Here is a 20,963-nt window from a genome sequence, read left to right as displayed (position 1 = left end):
CACTCCTCTACCGCAATTCGTTTCAATGCATTCTCCACCAAAGACAGACTTGTCTGGTGATGTATTAAAGTCAACAGGTAGTTAATCTACTTTAAAATTCATTCTTCGGGGTTGGGGATTTAGCTCAGTGGTAGAGCGCTTACCTAGGAAGCGCAAGGCCCTGGGTTCGGTCCCCAGCTCCGAAAAAAAGAACCAAAAAAAAAAAAAAAAAAATCATTCTTCTACAAGCTACAACGCTTTAAGAAAATGTATGACCCCTCCATGTTATGTCATGATTCATCTTACATGTTTCTACCAGCCTTCTGTTACCAAGGATTTTGTTACAGGAGCTCCAGGAGCTCAACTATTTTATACAGCATATACCATACTTTATATGTTGTAAAGGGAATTTATAAAAGAATAGTTTTCTCTTTGTAAAAGATGTTATGACATCTTCTACTAAGTTTCTGGTATCTTTTATTTCACAAAAAAGTCCAGCTATATAAATAATTATCTTTAAGTCGCCAGAGGTGAGGCATTTAATTCCATCATGTAAAATTTATTGTAGATTTCTTATACATGTTGATTTAGACTGGTGGTTCTCAACCTTCCTAACAGTTCCTCATATGGTGGTGACCCCAACCATAAAATTATTTTTGTTGCTATTTTATAACTATAATTTTGCTACAGTTATGGTTCATAATGTAAACATTTGTACTTCCCGATGATTTTAGGCAAACCCTGTGAAAAGATTGTTCACAGGGTTTAACTCGTTTCTAGCATTGATTCTAATCAAGAAAATTTTCAGCATTAAAAAAAAAAAACCTCAGCTAAATAAACATGAAAGTTCTGCATTGTGTTCTAACACTCACATAAAGTACAGGCCTACCCTTTGGTAGTGTTAGTCCTAAATCATCCATCATCAAAGACTTCCCAAACTGTAAGATTGATTGGCACCAGCTCACTGTGTTTAAAGCTTCAGGTTCAATTCCTATCTGTGCTATCTTGTATCATACTTTTTGCCAAATTATAATACTTCTTAGACAGAATAAACCTCAGGTAGCAGTTTTCCTAGCTATCTTTCCAGTTTATCAAAAGATAAACCTTGATGTTGGAGGGGTGACTCAGTGATTAGGAGCACTTGCTGCTCTTCTAGAAATCTGGGTTTGATTCCTAGCACCAACACTGCAGCTCACAACATCTATAACTCCATTTCCAAGGATACCCTCTTTTGGCCTCTGTGGGCACTAGGCACACAAGTGGTTTGCACACATACTATAGGCAAAACATCCATACACATGCCTGTTTATTAAGATAAAACTCTTTCAAAAACTTAAAACATTATGTGTTGGCAGTAGCCAAGCTAAGTCTACCACTCTAGTAATTTGTCTTCATGCTCTCAGCCCCAGCATTCATTAAATCCAGAGACTACTCACCATCATCATGACCCCTGACCCCAGACCCTCCTACACTAACACCATCTCACCAATATTACTAGTCCCGGACAAGCCCATTACTATAATATGTATTCTGACTGTTGGTTCCATTACCAAGAGCTATGATTAAAGTAGACTGATGATTCATTTGAGGTAAGTAGTATTGGTAAGCTAGCCCAAACCACAAGGATTAGAAAAGTGACGACTAAAGGTGTCTACTGTTGCTTCCAGTTATCCTGAAAGTGAGTTTCTACCAAGCTGTTTGTTGTTGCTTTCTTCTTTAAAATTTTCTTTATTACTACCATTACTGTTACCATTACGATTGTATGTATATGGATGTTTGGCTACATGTACGTCTGTGCATCACATGCGTTCCTGGTTCCCACAGAGGCCAGAAGAGGGAACTGGGTGTTCTTGGAACTATAGTTATAGACAGTTGTGACTATGTGGGAACTGGAGCTAGGCCCTGTGGATGAGCAGTAAATTCTCCTAACCCGAATCATCTTCCAGACCCTCTAAGTTTTGTTCTAACCATCTTGTACTATAAAAATGCACAGCCCATTTTAAGATTTGAGCTCACAGCACATGGCAAAAAGTTTCTGTGTGCTTAAAATATTTAAGTGTGTGCCAATAACTTTTGATCCACAATTTTAATAACAAAATTTAGTGCTAGAATCTAGGCTCTTAAGGCCAACATCCCTCATAATATTTTAGAACATAACTTTATCTAGAAACAGAGACAGGAGCATGGCTGTCAATTCATATGAGATTTCTTATTTGGGGTGAGAAAGATGGAAAAGTTCTAAACTTTGTGACAATGCATAATCTTTGGACATATTAAAAGTCAATGAATTATTTTCTTCAAATGGTTAAGATGTATGTAAATTATCTCAATTAAAAACAGTTTTCAGTATTTGTTGCCTTATTCTTATAGCTATTACAATGTTTCCTAAAATATTAAATATAACCAAAACCTAACAGACAAATAGAAATCTGAACATGCTAAAACAAGCTAATAGTAGGATGATTAAGAACAAGCCACATCTAAGTCAGAGATGACTGACGGGTAAAGGGCCCTTACTGTTGGATAACAATACCTAAACAAGCAGAAACAAAGACCGAACATGACCGCTAAATGATTTCTTCAGAAAGACTATTCAGAATAATCCTGAAACGCAAAGCTTCGCTTCTATACAGGAAAACACGAAGTCCTCAATGATATGAGCACTTACTCATCATACTCGATATGATAAATAACGTCTTCATCAGCAGCAACTGAGTCTGAATTAGACGTAGAGGGCACATTGTCCAATTTATTTGTGTTCTCTTTGGAATTATGATTTACATTTCCATTAGTCCTTTTATAAGAATTGCCATTCTTCAGTGGAGTTTTGCCACGTGAATGTCCATCAGAAGCTCTAGTAACACTATGTATATGTGCTTCAAACCAAGCACCAAGGCCGGCATCTCTGGCATCCACCAATTCATTTACCTAAAAAAAGTTTAAAATTAGTTAATGAAGCTTAATTTCATCTATTGCTTCAAAAACTTTAATATAACTCATATTGTGTGAGAGTTATTATTAAACAATATTTGTTGCTACTCATGTTTGAAATGATTACAGATTAGATCATAATTATTCTTTTAGATTATATTGTACTATTTTAATCATGGTATTTACTAATATAATTAAACTCCATCCCAATTTCCTTCAATGAAGTAGATGTTTTAATTCTTCCTCACCCATGTCTACACTCTACTTATAAAAACAATGATTACATATGCAGGAATCATGTTAAGAATGCTGCCATGACAAACCAACACTGTGAATAATTGAGACAATTTGTTCTATTAATTTTTAATAACCCTAAGAATAATTTATACAATCAGTCTAACAAAAATGCTACTTGAAAATAAAACTTGAAAATTGAAGGAATTATTCACAAAGAACAACTGAAACAGTCAGCTAAACTAATGTGCACACACTGGGAAGCACTCTGCCATGGGTCAGGAACTCAGTAGGCAAACACGCTCATTTACCACTTCAGAGAACAAAGATAAAACAAGGAGAGAGGCTAAGACACAGAACAGAAGCCCAGTAGTGATCCAGACCTAGCCACTTTTACAAACAGAAAACAGTGATTAGAACATAGGTAGATCAGAATTAAACAACAGGTAAGTTTCTAAAAATTCTTCTAAAAAATGTGAGGACATCAGTGAGACAGTTTTTGTTTTTTACCCAGGGATAGAGAGAAATCTCTTGAACCTTTTTCCCCCACGCCCTTACAAAGAAAATCTGCACATGATCACCTTTTCAATCTAGTGTTCCCTTGAAGACAAAGGAGACCATTTAATGTACTTAATAAATATAAGGCCGACAGTTGATGTTGGCTAATTGTTGTAAACTTGATACAACTTTAGAGTCACCCGGGAAGAGGGAAACTCAATGCAAGAATTGCTTCAATCATATTGGCCTGCAGAAATGTTTGTGATGATTAATGTGGGAGGGAGCCCACTGTGGGAGATACTATTCCTAGGTAGGTAGGTCCTGGATTTATAAGATACTCCAACATCTCAAAAAACACTTGGTCAACTATGTTCACAGCAGCTTTATTCCTAATAGCTAGAAACTGGAAACAACGTATATGTCCCTCAACTGAAGAATAGATAAGAAAATGTGATACATCGACACAATGGAATACTATTCAGCCATCAAAAACCAAGACAACATGAATTTTGCAGGCAAATGGATGGAACTTGAAAATATCCTGAGTGAGATAATCCATTCCCAAAAGGACATGCATGGTGTGTACTTACTGATAAGTGGATGTTAACCAAAAAGTACAGGATACCCATGATATACCCACAGACCCAAAGAAGCTAAACAAGAAGGCTCAAGCCTGGAAGCTTGAATCTCGCTTAGAAAGGGGATTAAAATAGCCCTAAGAAGCAGATGGAGGGGAAATGGGGAGGGAGGGGAATGGGGGATTCAGTATTACAAGAGAGATGGATAGATGGCCATGAAAAGGAATGGAAATCTACAACTGACAGGGGTGAGGAGGTACAGGGCATCTCCAGGATGATGTAGGATAAAGGAGAGTCCACGCTGAGGATATGGAACCTGAAGAGGCCACCTCCTATAGCCAGATAGGAACCCCTTTGTAGCGATAGAGACAGCAACCCACTCACAAAGCTCTCCCCTAAAATTTATCCTGTCTACAATCAACGCAGGCACAGGGGAGGGGGCAGAACAGCTGACCGATAACGGGCCTAACCTGAGACCCATGGGCAAGCACCAATTCCTAACACTATTAATGATACTGTTATGCTACAGACAGAAGTATGCTGTCCTCTGCGAGGCTCCACCGAGCAGCTGACTCAGGCAGATACAGACACCCACAGTCAAACAGTGGATGGAGCTTGAGGACTCTTATGGAAGAACAGGAGGAAGGACTGTGCCCCGAAGGGGATAGGAACTCCACAGGAAGACCAACAGAGTCAACTAACCTGGACCCTTGGGGGCTCTCAGAGTCTGAACCACCAACCAAAGAACATATATGGGCTGGACCTAGGCCTCCCCATATGGCATGTACTGCTTATATGTTGCAGATGTGCAGCTTGGCCTTCATGTGGGTCCCAAACAACTAAAAGAGGGGCTATCCCAAAAGCTGTTGCCTATATGTCGGATACGTTCTTCTAGTTTGGCTGCCCTGTCTAGCCTCAGTGGGAGAGGAAGCACCTAGCCTCACAGAGACTTGAAGTGCCAGAGTCAGAGGGAAAACCTAGGGGGACCCCTACCTGCTCAGAGGAAAAGGGGAGGAGGTGACTGGGAGGGGGCAGTGAGCAAGATGTAAAGTGAATAAATAAAATTTAAAAATTAAATAAAAAAATAAAGTTAGAAAGAAAGAAAGAAAGAAAGAAAGAAAGAAAGAAAGAAAGAAAGAAAGAAAGAAAGAAAGCTAACGGAGAAGCCAGAGATGAGTCTAAGCAATCATTCCCCTCAGTTCCTGCCCCATCTTTCCTCAGTGAGGTACTGTGACCTGGAAGTGTGAGCCAAGTCAGCTCTTACCTCTCCAAGTTGCTTTGATCAGAGGGTTTTTAGTCACAGCAACAGAAATCAAACTAGAACACAGATGATATAGCATGAAAATATGTTCTAAAACACTTATACCCATGTGTGCCAGGTAGTATGCAATGTTCTTTACTTAGTTTGCCTAATTATAGTGAGCCTATTCATTCTTTTATGAAGAAACAAAGGCATTGCTAGCTTGTGTAGGCAAAGGCTAATTAGGATGTAATCTAGAGAGCTGAAACATCCTGGCCCTGAACAACTGTGTGGGGTTTGCCGTTACACTAAGAAGTCTGTTAGACCTGACAAGAGATAAAGCATAGACTTTAAGTGACAAGCTCAGAAATCTATTTTAACTTGGTTTCTTTCTTTCTTTCTTTTTGAAGTTTCAAATCACCAAAATAAGGAGAAAGCACAAATAAGTCAAAAACATTAACTTTCATCTTGGTGCAACATTCAACCGCATAGGCAGTATGCAAAGTGAATACCACCATAGTAATGATATAGCTTCAAAGAAAAGCTTTAGTACAACGTAAGAACAAAGCACTCAGAAGAGGGAAAACAGAAGGATGGGAGGAAGGGAAAGAGAAAGAGAACAACTACTACTTCTACTAATAATAAAATAATAATCAAATACGTTAGGTATAACAATCATAAACAAACATGCTATCTACTATATAAACTGATTTACATATTAAATGAATGCAGGCTTATTTCTTCCACTATAGTAAAAAGTAAATTTAAAGACAATTTATTGTAAGCAAAAAAGTAAAACAAACTAAAGTATTTACTGCTAAAGATAAGAATAAACTTGTTACTATTTACTCACAGAACACCAAAACATAGTATTTCATTTAGTATTCCACCTGTGTATTGTAACAGGGAATGCAATCTATGGTTGTAGCCTGAAGGGTGGGGTGGGGTGGGGTAGTGTAATCTGTAATCCCAGCACTCTGGAAATTCAGGCTAGCGGATCACAAGTTCAAAGCCAGCCTAGGCTATAGGAAGAAAACAGCAGCCTGTCTCAAAAACAAAAAGTAAAAAACAAAACAAAAAAATCCTACCCAAATATAACCTCTAGTATGGATCAGTAAGCAGTAAAAATGAAATGCTGAAATCTGCAAGAAGCCAGCATGTAGGGCTACTATTTAGATTAACCTTAAATAAAATTTATTAGTTCATAAAAGTAGGGATTGTCATTGGAGTACAGTAAATATAAAACTCAAGTTTTATTATCCTATTGTTTTATTAGCATACTATTTATAATAACACAAATAAAAAGGTGGCTGGTGGTGCTTTTAAACTCTAAATACATTATAAAATAAATAGACATGCAGTGTATATTTTCAAGTTTTGGTTTCTTTAAAAAAATACAGAAATAAGAATATGTTTTCATTTTAATCTCAGGTGTGGGATGTGGGGCAGCTTCAGATCATCCACAGCAGCTGACTATGATTTGCCTCGTGCTCTAGCAGGGGCGTGATGTTGCCAGCTGCAGATACATTTCTGCAATTCTATGATGTTACACCGTACACTGGGGACTTTTCAGAAGGAATATAAATGCTAGAGCCCTAAGAGGTTTTTGGGTTATTGGTTGCTGTTTGTTAAGTAGTCTTGACCAAAGAAGAAACAAGAAGAAATTAGATATCCTAACAGCAAAGATCAAACTTACTCAAGGAACTCAATGCCCTCCATCAGCAGGAAGTACCCTATCAATGACTTCCTCCTCTTTGTGACTGCTGACTTCACACAGGGATATTTCCTTTCCCCTCTATACTTTTTTCTCTCTTATCTGGTGTCAGAAGGTTGAAAGACTGGGAAAAGGGTAGGAGAAAGATTTATATCCCACAAAGTACTAAAAGTCCACCTACATAAACATGCTAAGGAAACATTTAAATAGGTTAAAGTACGTGTAAGAGATAAACTCTTTTGTAGAGCCTGGGTTTTGATGGCAGCTCAGAACAACAACAATAACAAAAATATTATACCATAAAATTAATATAAAAACAGGATACTGTCATGGTACCCTTCTAAGTAACTCAGGAGGAATTAAGAACAGAAAGAATCTGTCAGAAGAGTGGACATCTGGTAGCATGTTCTTGTAATCCCAGTCCAAGAAAGGCTATGATAGAACAATTATAAGAGTTTGATACCAGTCTGAATTACATAGTAAGACCCTGTTTCAAAAAAGTTAATGTGAAGATACAGTATGACAAAAAGAAGATAATTAGAAGTGTTCAAATCATACATATCCACATAATTTTAATTTATACAATTAAAATGCTGAAAGGAGATGTTAATGTTATTTAAAGAAAAATTTAATTCACACAGCAAAGCAATGGATTTGGTCAAGAGGCAAAAGAGTTAGGCAGTGGTGATGCATGCCTTTAATTCCAGTACTCAAGAGGGAGAGGTCAGCCTGGTCTACAGAGTAAGTTCCAAATCAGCCAGGGATACACAGAGAAAAACAAAACAAGCAAGCAAACAAAAGGAGGCAGAAGAAACTAAGGAAAATCATAGGCTAAAAGCCTTTACTCTCAGGACAGGACAGGCAATCTAAGATTAGTTAGTTTGAATGTGTAACAATGGGTTTCAGGCTACTTGGAGCTCTCTAGTTGTCTGACATGACATCCTTGCCATGGATGATCAGAATACTGTCCTAGTGTGTGAGACAGAAATAAGAGATGTGACTAGGGTATGGACTCGAAATTGATCTGTTGTTGTATAGTAAAGACATGCTCTCTGACAGCATATTATTTCTAGGAATTCACAAAACAAAACAAAACAAACAAACAAACAAAAAAGAATTCACCAGTTATTAGGAAAGGCAGCTTAGTCTCTCCCAGCCAGCAAGGTTTCTTTACAGATGTCAAAATATCAAAGAATATACATACTTCATATATTTAAAAAATATATAAATTTGTATATGAAAATAAGCAGCATGGTTTGGAGCTAGATTTTGTGATGCAGTAGATAAGTCACATGAACCTGTAATTAAATCTGACCTTAATTTTTATTTAAAAACAAAATAGCTATAAGCACAAGTATAGTAGTGTACACTGTAATCTCATGAGGTTTAAAAAAGCACACATATTCACTTGCACCTTGCAAGACAAAGACTTAAAAGGCTTAATTAAAACAAACAAACAAAAAAACTTATAGTTTTTGCTCACATAACCAAAGCCAGTGTGAGCATGTATGTTAATAAAAGGATCACTAATAAACTGCCTTTTAAAAGAAAATATACAAAAGCCACACGTAAACTCGGCATGAGTGTGGTTTATATTTTATAACAAGTACTCTCAATACTGAGGTACAAAATATGCAAGGCAGCCTGGGTTACAGATTGAGTTTTTGTCTCAAAAAGTAGAAAACAAGCAAGCAAAAGCATACATATACATAAATATATATATATATACATATACACATACATAATCTTCACATGTAAAAAAGGGCATGCACATTTAGAAATGTAGAAAATCTAAAGCATGAGAAGCAAGGTAACTAAAACTTAGACAGTACCAAAGAGCACACGCTAGGACTATTGCTCGTCATGCACGTCTGGATCCATCGCTCTCCAATACTAGGTTTGGAATATATGGCCTCACATATCTCACATACGCTAGGCAACTACTGACTACTAAATTATAAACATTTTTAAAACTTTTTATTTTCAGCCCAGGCCCTGAACTTCCAATTTCCTAGCCTCAGCCCTGAGTACCTGAGGTTACAGACTGGAACCACCAGGTCTTACTCTTTGTTTTCCTTTCTTCTTTGTCTTTGAGGGTAAAGGTGGGGAACACAACTCACTATGTTGTCCAGGCTGCCTGAAAACTGTGATGTAAAATTTAGACTGGCCTTTTGCCTCCTTCCTCTTGTCTTTGCCTCCCAAGTAGCTCCAATCATCAAATATGTTTCTAAACATGTCCTTTGTTCTGTGGAAAACACAGCTCTGTGGATAATTCGGCATTCAAACGTTTCATATGTATAATCTTAAAAAGTTATCTTGTCCCAGCCTCGTACTTTTACGGTTTTAAAACATACCTACCAATACATCTGAGTAAATCCAACCCAGTAGACATGTAATGTGCAGAAACTGAAAACTGTTTCTTTTCACCAAGCATCAGCGTATCTATCTAATGCTGACTCATTTAATGGCGCAATCTTATTTTCCATCATCTGCTTAGTAAATATTAGCAGGTTTTGGTTATATAATCACTTCCTTTAATAATTATAATACAAAACCATTTCCATTCTTCAAAAAAAAAAAAAAAGACATGAAACAAACCTGTCCTCAAGACGTATAGTAAAGGACTGGGGAGATAACTTGGTGAGCCAGCATGAGGACCTGAACTTGAGTATCAAGAGTCCATATAAAAGCTGGTCACTGTAGCACAGGTCTGTAATCCCAATGCTCCTCTGGTAACAGGGGAAACAGACAAGAGAATTCCTAGGAGCTTGTGAGCCAGCCAGCATGGGTATACAACAGCAAACAAGACAGAAAGAAAAAACCAACACCTGAAGCTGTCCTCTGGCCTCCACACATGCATACTTGTGCCATGGCACCTGCACACAGGTACACGAACATACAGGTACACACACAACTGCCATCTTGTATAACACAAAAAACACATATAGCTAAAATGTAGAGTGAAACTCAGAACATGGGTTTCTCCAACTCTAAATGACTCATTTTATTTTGTATTTCATGGTAAATACAAATTTTAAAAATACAATATGCTTCCATTTACATAAAACTCAGAAACAGCTAAATTAGGGTTGCATAAACAGATTAGATGTTTGCAAATTGTTAAAAATTGTATAAAGATAGCCAACCAACGACGGACCAAACTTGAGACCCATCCCATGGTCAAGAACCAATCCCTGACACTATTAACAATACTTTGTTATGGTGTTGGGGATTTAGCTCAGTGGTAGAGCGCTTGCCTAGCAAGCGCAAGGCCCTGGGTTCGGTTCCCAGCTCCGAAAAAACAAAAACAAAAACAAAAACAAAAACAAAAAAAAAAAACAATACTCTGTTATGTTTGCAGCCAGTAGCCTAGCACAACTGTCCTCTGAGAGGCTCCACTATCTGTCAATAGGCTTCTATCTGTCAATAGAAACAGATGCAAAAACCCATAGCCAAACATTAGACACAGCCTGTAAAGTCTTTTGAAAGACTTGGGAGAAGGATTGAGGGACCTGAAGAGGACAGGGACTCCACAAAAAGACCAACGGTTAACTAACCTAGACCTCTGGGGGCTCCTAGAAACTGAATCACCAACCAAAGAGCAACCATGGGCTGGATTTAAGTCCCTACACCTAGGTAGATGTGCAGCTTAGTCTCCCATGTGATCCCACAACAACTGGAGCAGGAACTGTCTCTAAATCAGTTCCCATTCCCTAACTGGACCACTGTGTCTGGCCTCAGTAGGAGAGGATGCTCCTAGTCCTGCAGTGACTTGATAGGCCAGGGTGGGGTGATAGGGGTGGGTGGAGCTCTTCCTTCTCAGAGGAAAAGGGGAGGGGGAATGTGGGAGGAGCTGTGGGTGGGTACTGTAGGGGGTTGCAATAAAGATGTAAAGTCAATATACAAATAAATGAAAAAAATTGTATATAGGCCACAGAAAATATTACTATAGAAGTTTAGGTAATAGTTTCAAGTAAAGAATACGGAGTTAGGGGCTAGAGAAACAACTCCAGCAATTAAAAAGCACTCACTGTTCTTCCCAAGGACACAAGCCATCTCACTTCAAACACAAGCATACAAACACACACACACACACACACACACACACACACACACACATACATAAATCAGGAAGAAGAACATGGAGAATTCCTGGGGGTTTGCTATTCTGTTTGAAAATTTGGTGATGTTTAGAAATATTTACTTTGTAGCACATCACTAAGCTGTTTTCTTCGTGTCATTATTAAGCTTTATTGTACTAAAAACAAGGGAGACAGGACATACTAAAATATCAACATGTCACATGGGGTATTGATCATTTCTTTTTCCTGTATTCCCCAGTGAACATAAAATGACATGCAAAAAATTAACTGCTATATATTCAGTTAAATGTAAATGCTTAGCATTTTAAACATCTCATTTGGACTAGATGACAACTCTTAAAACATACTTGAATCACAGAAAGTTTCCTTATTCACAAACTAAAATGAACTGATTGTAGTGGTTTGAATATGTTTGGCTCAGAGAGTGGCACTATTTGGAGGTGTCGCCTTAAAGTAGATGTGTCACTGTGGGTGTGGGCTTTAAGACCCTTTTCCTAGTTGCCTGGAAGCCAATCTTTTCTTATTTGCCTTTGGAATGAAGATGTAGAACTCTCAGCTCCTCCTGCACCATGCCAACCTGGATGCTGCCATGTTCCTGCCTTGATGATAATAGACTGAACCTCTGAAACTGTAAGCCAGCCCCAATTAAGTGTTGTCCTTATAACAGTTGCCTTGGTTATGGTGTCTCTTCACAGCAGAAACCCAAACTAAGCCATGGATTTACGTATCAAAAGTTACTTCATAACCTAGCTTCAGTGATTCGATACATTTGCAATGAACCATGGGAATGGATGAAATGGCTCCTGCTCAAGCGTCCCCAGCTCTTCAAACAGGATTGGTAGTAACGAGCTCTTCAAACGCTATGCAGCACGCTGAAACGCTAATAGCACACCTCTCACCTTTATGCCAGCTTTAAAACTAGTTTAAAACGTCACCTGCTCTTTTGCTGTCCAAACAATATTTTAGTCAAAAAGAAGGGAAAAAACAAAGATGTGTTTCTGAGCCACAAAGTAGTAGATCAAGTCCTAAAGCTCCACAAGGTCTTAGGTGACATTCCTGATACTTACTGTCACCTTCTCCCCTTTAAAGAAATCCTTACAAAAGAAAATGACATAGATTCCTCCAAAACTCAAAATAAAGAAAAGAGTCTAAATTGTTTGTTTGTTTTTGGAGACAGGGTCTCATTATACAACCCTTGCTATCCAAAAACATATGTAGACCAGGCTGACTTTGAACTTATGGAGATCCACCTGCCTTTGCCACTGCCTCTCTGCCCCTCTGCCTGTGGAATTAAAAGTATAGACCACCAACCCCAGAGGCTTCCCAGTTTTAAAAAACAAAATTTTTACATGCTAACTAATCAAAATTTCATTACAAGAAAGAAATTCAGAAATAAAACAATAGCTTTTTTGCCCAGTTTATCTTTGTGTGTGTGAGTGGTTTGCCTGTCTGTTGTGTACACTGTGTACATACAGCTCTCATGAAGGCCAGAGGAAGACATCAAGCTCCTGGAATTGGAGCCACCACGTAGATGCTAGGAACCAAACCCGGTCCACTGCAAAAACAGCAAGTACTCTTATCTGCTAAGCCATCCCTTTAAACCAAACTAGTAGCATTTACAAATATGTTGAGTTTACCTTCAAAATGAGCACTTACAAGTTCTACGGAGGCAGGAAAGAATGCCATGTTTACTTCTCTGTCCCTAATGCTAATTCCTAAGTGAATGTACACTAAATACACATTTACAGAATGAACTAACCATCCAGAAACAAGCACTTTAAGCTTTAGGTATAATTTCAAAAATTCATTAACAGTAACTTCATTTTAAACTGAAAATGGAAACAAACCCATGTTAGCCTCTGCAGCAAATAAAGTTAATTAAATACAATTTTAAAAATTAGGGAGTGAATAGCACAGTAGATTCTTTAGAGTTAAGTGTCAGGTACACAATGTTCCTAGTTGAAAAAATAGAGTAAATTCTCTTGCAAGTTTATACAACTAACAATTTAACTAGAATTTGAAACCAACTTTGACAGTGAAGTCTTTTTTGTACCAAATAGCCAGACCATGCAGTAACGAACTTAAGAAAACTAGCATCTATATATTAACAAGAATATATAAACTATTAAATAAAGCCAGGCAAGGTAGTGCGAGCCTGTAACACCACAACTTGGATGTGCTAAAACAAGAGGATAACAAGTTCAAGGCCAATCTAGATTAAATTGTGAAGACTATCTCTATACAAACTAGTTGACAGCCATAACATGGAAAATAACATGCCAAAAAAACTAGTTTTCTGTGAAGTTCTTCTGGGATAGTTTGGAAAAGAGAAATCGAAAATAAGTTATTCCTTCATTGCCTTCAACAGTAGCAGCTTCTGACCAAGTGTGACGATGCACATCTCTAACACCAGCATTAAGGAGGGAGGGAAGCAGGAGGATCCGGACTCAAGGCCAGCCTCAACTACAACCTGTTTCAACACAAACAGAAAAACAAATGAACAGAAAAGCCTAGTGTCTCTATCTCCCATCCGTCCAAAAACAAGTGAGAAAGGAGCAGAAGATATGGTTCGGCAGTTAAGAGCACTCCTGCTCCTGCAGAGGACCATGCTTTGGTTCCTAATACGCACATGACGGTGTAACACTGTGTGTTAACTCCAGTGCCAGGGTTTCTGATACCCTCTTCTGGCCTTTGTGGGACACTGCATGCACATGGCACACATACATGCAAGGTAAACACCCTTACTCATAAAACAGAAATAATAAAAATGTTTTCCAAAGATAAACGATAATGGAAGTTTAATATAGACATCACTAGTGATATATATTCAGATACACACACACACACACACACACACACACACACACACACACAAATTCCTATGTGTGACTATATATATGCAAAATATTCTTTTAAAAAATTTTCTTGCTCAGTTCAGGACCTTTGATAATCTGGGAAAAATACACCTACAGGGACTGAGAAAATGGCTTACTTGGCAAAGTACTTGAGCATGAGGACCTACATTGAAACCCCTAAGACCTATGTAAAAATCCAGGCAAATGATAAATGCATGTAACCCCAACACTGGTAGAGAAGTGAGAGGTGAGATAGCATGGAGACAAATGGATCCCAGACTGATTCAGTGAATTAAAAAGAAAGACAGATCATGACTGATAGAATCTCCTACCTCAACCTTTGGTCTATACATAGATGCAGATGCAGACAGACAGACAGACAGACAGACAGACAGACACACACACACACCACACACACACACACATACACACACACACATACACACACATACACACACACACACACACACACACACACCTAGGGCACAGACTGTTGTTTCTAATAGCATTCTCTAATCAAATAAACCAGTATGGGGTTGGAGATATGGCTCAGTTAGCAAAGTGCCAGCCATATAAGCATGAAGACCTGATTTCAGCTCCCCAGTACCCATTAGGAGCAGGGCATGGTGGCAGGCATTTCTAACTACAGTACTTAGGGTGGGGCAGCAACTGGCAGATCTTGTATGTTTACAGTGAGCAACCTGTTCAATCACTGGGCTCTAGGCTAAGTGAGAGGTTCTGTCTTGAATAAGGTCGAAAGTAAATGAAAAACATATCCAACACTGCTTCTGGCCTCAATGTACAAACGCACATATATACAGGCATGACCACAAAATCTCATATACACACTCTGAGGAGGAGGAAAACAAAAGAGAGAAGCCAATGACCCATGGAGAATGACTCGTTACAGTATTGGAGCAGGAAATAAGCAAGGTGACTTTGAAACATCTTAAAATATCAGAAACAGAAAGAAATATCACAATAATGGTATAGTAAGGAAACACAAGGGTCATGTTTTAAAAAAAAAAAAAAACCCACCTTCCAAGCTTCCACTGGCCAAATCTAGAACAATCTTAAGAATCAGTACACATTGCTATAAAATAAAAATACGTAAGTTGGTGAAAAAAGACAAATCTCCCATGTTTAGGGTTTTTTTCTTTATATTCTGTCCTCAAATGGAATGAAATATACTTCTATCTTCAACACAGGCTACACATAGTGACTTCTCGAAAAGCAGAGAGTGGAAAAAGAGGGGACAGAAAATTAACAGTGGGAAAACTTGAGGAACAATACCTTGGCCAGGTGATTAAAGTTCACCAACAGCATTAGCAAAATTAAATTTCTACTGTGCAAAATGCAAGTTATATTTAATAGCATGTTCACAATGCCCATCCTAAATGAGCTATGAAAGCACCATTTTTCATCTTTGTAGTCTGTCTCAAAAACAAATGCAGTCCATTGATAAGAAAAGTAAGAGATAAATCCTGAAGGAGACAAACTATAAAAAATGCTTTTGACCAGGCCTTACAGCTTTCAAAGTAATTTTTTTTTAAAAAAGAGGGAATTCTAGCATTCTAGCAGGACATGGTGGTGCACAGCCTCTAACACAGCATTTGGGAAGCAGAGGCAGATGAATGAGTTCCTGACTACATGGCAAGTTCAGGTCAGCAACGGCTACAGAAATAAACAGTCTCAAATTAGTAAGTAAATAATAAATACAGGAGATGTGATGCCACATCCTTGATAGGTGGCAGTGGTAGTAGGGTGTGTGTGTGTGTGTGTGTGTGTGTGTGTGTGTGTGTGTGTGTTCATTCGTGTTCTGGAATGAGAAAAAAAGATATTAAATAAACCTAAAGAAATGTTCATTTGTTATAACAAATGTGCCATACTGTGAGACATCAATCGGAGAGACTGTGAGCATGGTATATAGGAACTGCCTGTACATTCTTTGTAATTTTACTATAAACTTTAAACTATAAAACTTTAGGGGTTGGAGCAGATTTTAAATCAGTAAATCACGTGGGGTGTGTGATTATATATATATATATATATATATATATATATATATATATATATATATATATATGATATATAGTTTAACATATATCAGGTCCACATTTCCCACCTTTCTCTGGTCCCTGTCTTAACACTAATGCAGAAACGTCTTCACACAGCAATGACACTCTGTCAAGGTGCACAGAGCCAAATAACCATGGACTGAACAGCTGAACTATAGATTAAACTAAATCCTTCTTCCTTTAAACTGTTTGTGAGGCATTGAGCCACATAGTAAAACATAACTAATGCCTGTTCTAAAGTAAGTCCACTTTAAAAGCAACAGTATGAAACCATTCGGAGCACCATACTGCTGTGGTCTGAGTATGGTCTGCCCCTCCAAACCTGGTATTAGAGTTCAAGCCTCACCAAGGTGAAAGGTGAAAAGTGCAGAAACTTAATCAAGCAGGGTATGTCTACGTCTAAGCTACTCTGGCTGAAACAAAAGGATTAATTGAGCCCAAGAGTTCCTGGACAGCTTGGGCAACATAGCAAGACTCATCAATCATAAATAATTGTGGATGCTTAATTTATAAGAGCGAGAAAGGCCACACATAAACTGTCTCTTTCTGTGTTGCATGGGGACCACTAGCAGGAAAGGCATCACTAGGTGCAGCTCACCAACCTTTGACCACAGCCACCAACCAGAATAGGCCTCTCTGTATATTACCTGTTCTGCATCACTACCTTTTTAGCAAAGAGAGCAAACTAGGGTGTCTACAAGAGATGAAATGAAAGGGTAGTGTAGACGAGTGGCGAGTTGGTTACTAGTGCTTCGAATACAACTGTGGTAGTTCTTTTGAAATCCCCATAAACTAAACAACTCACTTGTTTGCCTTTGTAACTGCAGCACCTGGAGTACCAAATTTATACTGTATGCCTAAGAGAAATATTTGTTAAAGAGAATACAAAGAAGAAGGAAGGATAGAAAAAGGGAGAGAAGATAATACACAGCACTTACTAATAAAAGTATAGAGAAGAAATCTATCTGTTCTACAATATTAGCTTTGGAAATGACTGCCTTATTGGTAGCTCATGTTTTAAAACAATTATTTTCTCCATCTTTACCAAAATCATGCCGATTTTGTTTTCCTGCTTTATTATGTTATTTAGCATTTCCAGAGTGATGTCAATTAAGAGCAGTATTGGTTAGCTTTCCTCTTTGTGCTTTCTCTGTAGCCCCATGAGCCTGTCTCATGTAGCCCAGAAAGACCTTGGACTTCCTGCATCCACCTCCCGTGTGCTGGGACTTTAAGAATACAGTACCATGCCAACCCAGTACTGGCTTTCTGAGTGGCTGCTTCTAGCTTTTCCCCATCATTGAAAAGGACGTCAAGAATGGCTTAAGACAGTCATCTATTTTATTTACTCACAATCATGACCATTTTATATTGGGTAAATTTTCTTCAGTTTATTGCAATACTGAATTCATATTAAAATATTTTCTAATAATTAACTATCTCCACTCTCTGATAATCTATATTTTGCCAAGATATCACTTAATACATAATCATAATTCTACTTGTTAAATATAATGTGTTTCAAATAGTATTAAGATTTGCTTAAACCAGGGGTTGGGGATTTAGCTCAGTGGTAGAGCGCTTGCCTAGCAAGCGCAAGGCCCTGAGTTCAGTCCCCAGCTCCGGAGTGGGGGAAAAAAAAAGATTTGCTTAAACCAAAGATTTGCTTTTACCAAATTACTTCTGGTCATGTTTTAGTAATAGTGTTTCATTTCATTTAAGGAGCAAGAAAGTTTCCTTCTTTCCTTATGCTGTGGGCCAATTCATGTACCATAAGAATTATCTATTCCTTAAATGTCTAAAATGATTTACCAGTCCAGCTGCCCATACACAAGTCCCACACTTGGTGATAAAGCTCCTTACTAACATCTTGATGACTTCTATTCTCATGGATGTTTGCATTTTCCCCAGAAAGTCTAAATTGTTTTTGCTCACATTTTCTTTATTGGTTTTACCAACCAATTTCTTATTTTGAAAATGCTAAGTCTAGGTATCCATTTACCCACAAGAAAATGAGTTATAAGGACCAGAAAGGATAAAACAAACCTGTCCTTCCATTTACTAACAGGATTTGAAAAACCCTGGATACAATTCAATAAATAAGTCAACTGAGCTTTCATGTACCTGTGAGTAATGATCTTTTAAACAGCACCAAAAATATAATTGTCAGATAGAAGTCAAATATTCATTAAACAACGTCAAAGACATAAACTAATCGAGAGAGCTGGGTCCATGAATTTAAAAGTCATAAACGCATTAATTCTATAAACTGATCTCTAGGGATAATCCTCATTAAAATCTCAGTAGTCATTTGTAGTTTTATACAGAATAATTCTAACAATTTTTATTGCAAGTATATAGAAAGCCATAAAGCCAAAAAAAAAAAAAAAAAAAAAAAAAGCAAAAACCAGGAGTTACCTTTGGGAACACGGAGAAGGGGAAAAATCCTGTAGAGCTACAGTACTGAGAACAGTGTGGGACAGACAGACAGACCTATGAAACCACAGAAAATCTTCACAGCACACTTTGAGTGAGCAATCAGTACCTTTTATTAAAATAGAAATTCCTAAAACTCTAGAATGTGCACCAGGGTATATACTGGTTAAGCAGCACTGTTAAAAACTAAAGGTGGAACACTGCCCAGGCATCTAATACATACACACTGGACGAAGGATAGCATGTGAATAAAGTAGAATGTAATAATGTGAAGAATAAAATACAACTATATACACCAAAACCATCAATGTTGAGGAAAAGGAGAGCCTCATTATGAAGAGATCTAGCTATTCATAAAATAACACGTTTTAGACAAATATACACAGAAGTATGAAAAAACTTGCATTACAAAGTCACTGTAAGCAGTTTCCTTGGAGGTGGGGAAGGCAAGCAATACCCTTAGGAAGAGCTAGCTAGCATCACTCCACTTCCTCACCTAGGCAGAATTACACAGATATGTTTTTGTTTTATTATTCTTTGAACTGAACAGACACAGTTTTCATTTTTCTACCGCAACACTTCTTTTTTTTTTTGCTGGCAGCACTGAGGATCAAATCAAGAGTCTCATATTTGTAAGAAAATCACTCACCACCTAAGCTATCCCCAGCCCCAGGGAAAACTTTCAAAGATTACTTCTGACAGAATGTGAACAGCTGCAATCTTTACTTAATGGAAATCAGTTCTTACTTACTCACAGCATCTCACAGAAAACAGAACATTTGTATTCTCACAACTAGTAAGTCTGAAGACAACATACCTTATATAGTCCAAAGCCAGGGTCAATAAGACAAGTGCGAGCTGATGTAGATGGTTGACTGGAAGATCCCCCTCTTGCTGTTTTCTTTACTTTAGGCGTATTATTAGAAGAGGGTTTAACCTGAACATCATTCTGCTTAGATGTGCTAGGAAGACTGGAGTCAGGACGAACTAGCAGCTGAATTATATCGTTCAGTCCAACGTCGTAGTCAAATAACGTATATCCATTTTCCAACTACAAAAAGAATAGAAAGTATATTGAAGTACTTATCTCAAAACATATATTTTGACATGTTTAGTTTGTCCAAATATCCTATCCTAAATAAACTATTAAAATTGGAAACATTACAACTTAATGATCTTTAAATGGTTCTAAATGTTTTATGGCTTTTAATATCAGCATCCTCTCTGGACCCCAATGAATTTTAAGAACCACTCCAAACTAAGGTAACACTACCTATTAAAATAAAAACCATATCATAGCTGCTGCAATCTCATGCTGTAGTTACCCACCCCACCCCCCAAAATAACCCCTCTAAACTATATCAGACCTCTAATTTTTGTTGCTGTTTCCTAGTCTTTCGAGAATCTCTCTATACAGCCCAGGCTGGCCTCAAACCCACAATCCTGTCTCAGCCTTCCAAGAGCTGGGATTACAAGTATATGACACCAAGGCTATTTCAACAAATTTTATTTTAGTTAACAGTACCTAAATTCACAACAAGTGTAAGGAGATGAATTTTGAAAGCAAGGGGTTTTTATTAACTTTTTTACAACTCATAGGTAATAATGGTTATCAAGCACTTATCTTTCTGAAGCACTATTAATAATTCTTTTAAAGTGAAGCAAGATTTTGAAAAACAATCAGAAATTTATTCCAATTATGCGATATTCCATTTCTCTAAGGTTATCTAATTCTATCCATCTACAAATATGTTTTGTCAAAAAGTCACCTAGGATAAATAGCACATCAACTATCTTGCAATCCATCCACATTTCCAGGTTACAGACTAATTAACTGTGCCCACCACCACCACTACTCACACCTCAAAGGGCTGAGAGTGTAGCTCAGTAGTAGAGACCCTACCTGAGACACATAAGACCCAAGGATTCCATTTCTAACACCAAGGGAATGGGGTACCTCAGGACCTAAATTTATCTAGAAATAGGGTCTTTAGATGCAATTCAAGACTTATCATTATGGACTAACTTGGGTCTTCTAAACTTTAAATGCTAAAGTCCTAACCTCTAATGCCCCAGAATATGGTCCAGTATAAACACAGGGTCTTTAAGTTAAGTAACAAATTTAAAACGAGTTCATTAGGTGAACCTCTAGTCCAGTCTGATTGGTGTCTTGATAAAAACAAACGTGAACAGAGACAGAAAGGACAGGAGGACAATGGAAAGAGACACATGGAAGAGAAAGTCATGCAACTGGAGCCAAAAACAACTTCAAACTAATAAACACCACTTCCCCTAAACAGAAGCCTCAAGTCAGCTCCCC

The 20,963-nt window shown here is 37.7% G+C and overlaps 1 protein-coding gene across 6 annotated transcripts in view; it reads right to left on the bottom strand.

Annotated features, from left to right (window-relative positions):
* Positions 1–20,963, bottom strand: part of Uhrf2 (ubiquitin like with PHD and ring finger domains 2) — a 67,357-nt gene that overhangs the window by 34,295 nt on the left and 12,099 nt on the right. For 5 of the 6 annotated variants that reach the window (XR_005486766.2, XR_005486773.2, XR_005486776.2 and 2 more), the window contains exons 2-3: positions 19,461–19,694; positions 2,648–2,907 (exon numbers count right to left, since the gene is read on the bottom strand). Coding sequence is in view for 2 of the 6 variants with exons in the window: in XM_039080012.2 (XP_038935940.1) it covers positions 2,648–2,907; positions 19,461–19,694 (494 nt within the window). In the remaining 4 variants the exon portion in view is untranslated. Of the gene's footprint in view, positions 1–2,647; positions 2,908–19,460; positions 19,695–20,963 lie in introns of those variants that run through there. The other variant, XM_039080008.2, reaches the window with a different exon arrangement.

Source organism: Rattus norvegicus, chromosome 1 (genome assembly GCF_036323735.1).
Source record: "Rattus norvegicus strain BN/NHsdMcwi chromosome 1, GRCr8, whole genome shotgun sequence".
NCBI classification, from domain to species: domain Eukaryota; kingdom Metazoa; phylum Chordata; class Mammalia; order Rodentia; family Muridae; genus Rattus; species Rattus norvegicus.
The sequence above is the reverse complement of the archived record's forward strand: the minus strand, read 5'-3'. Positions and strand labels throughout refer to the sequence as shown.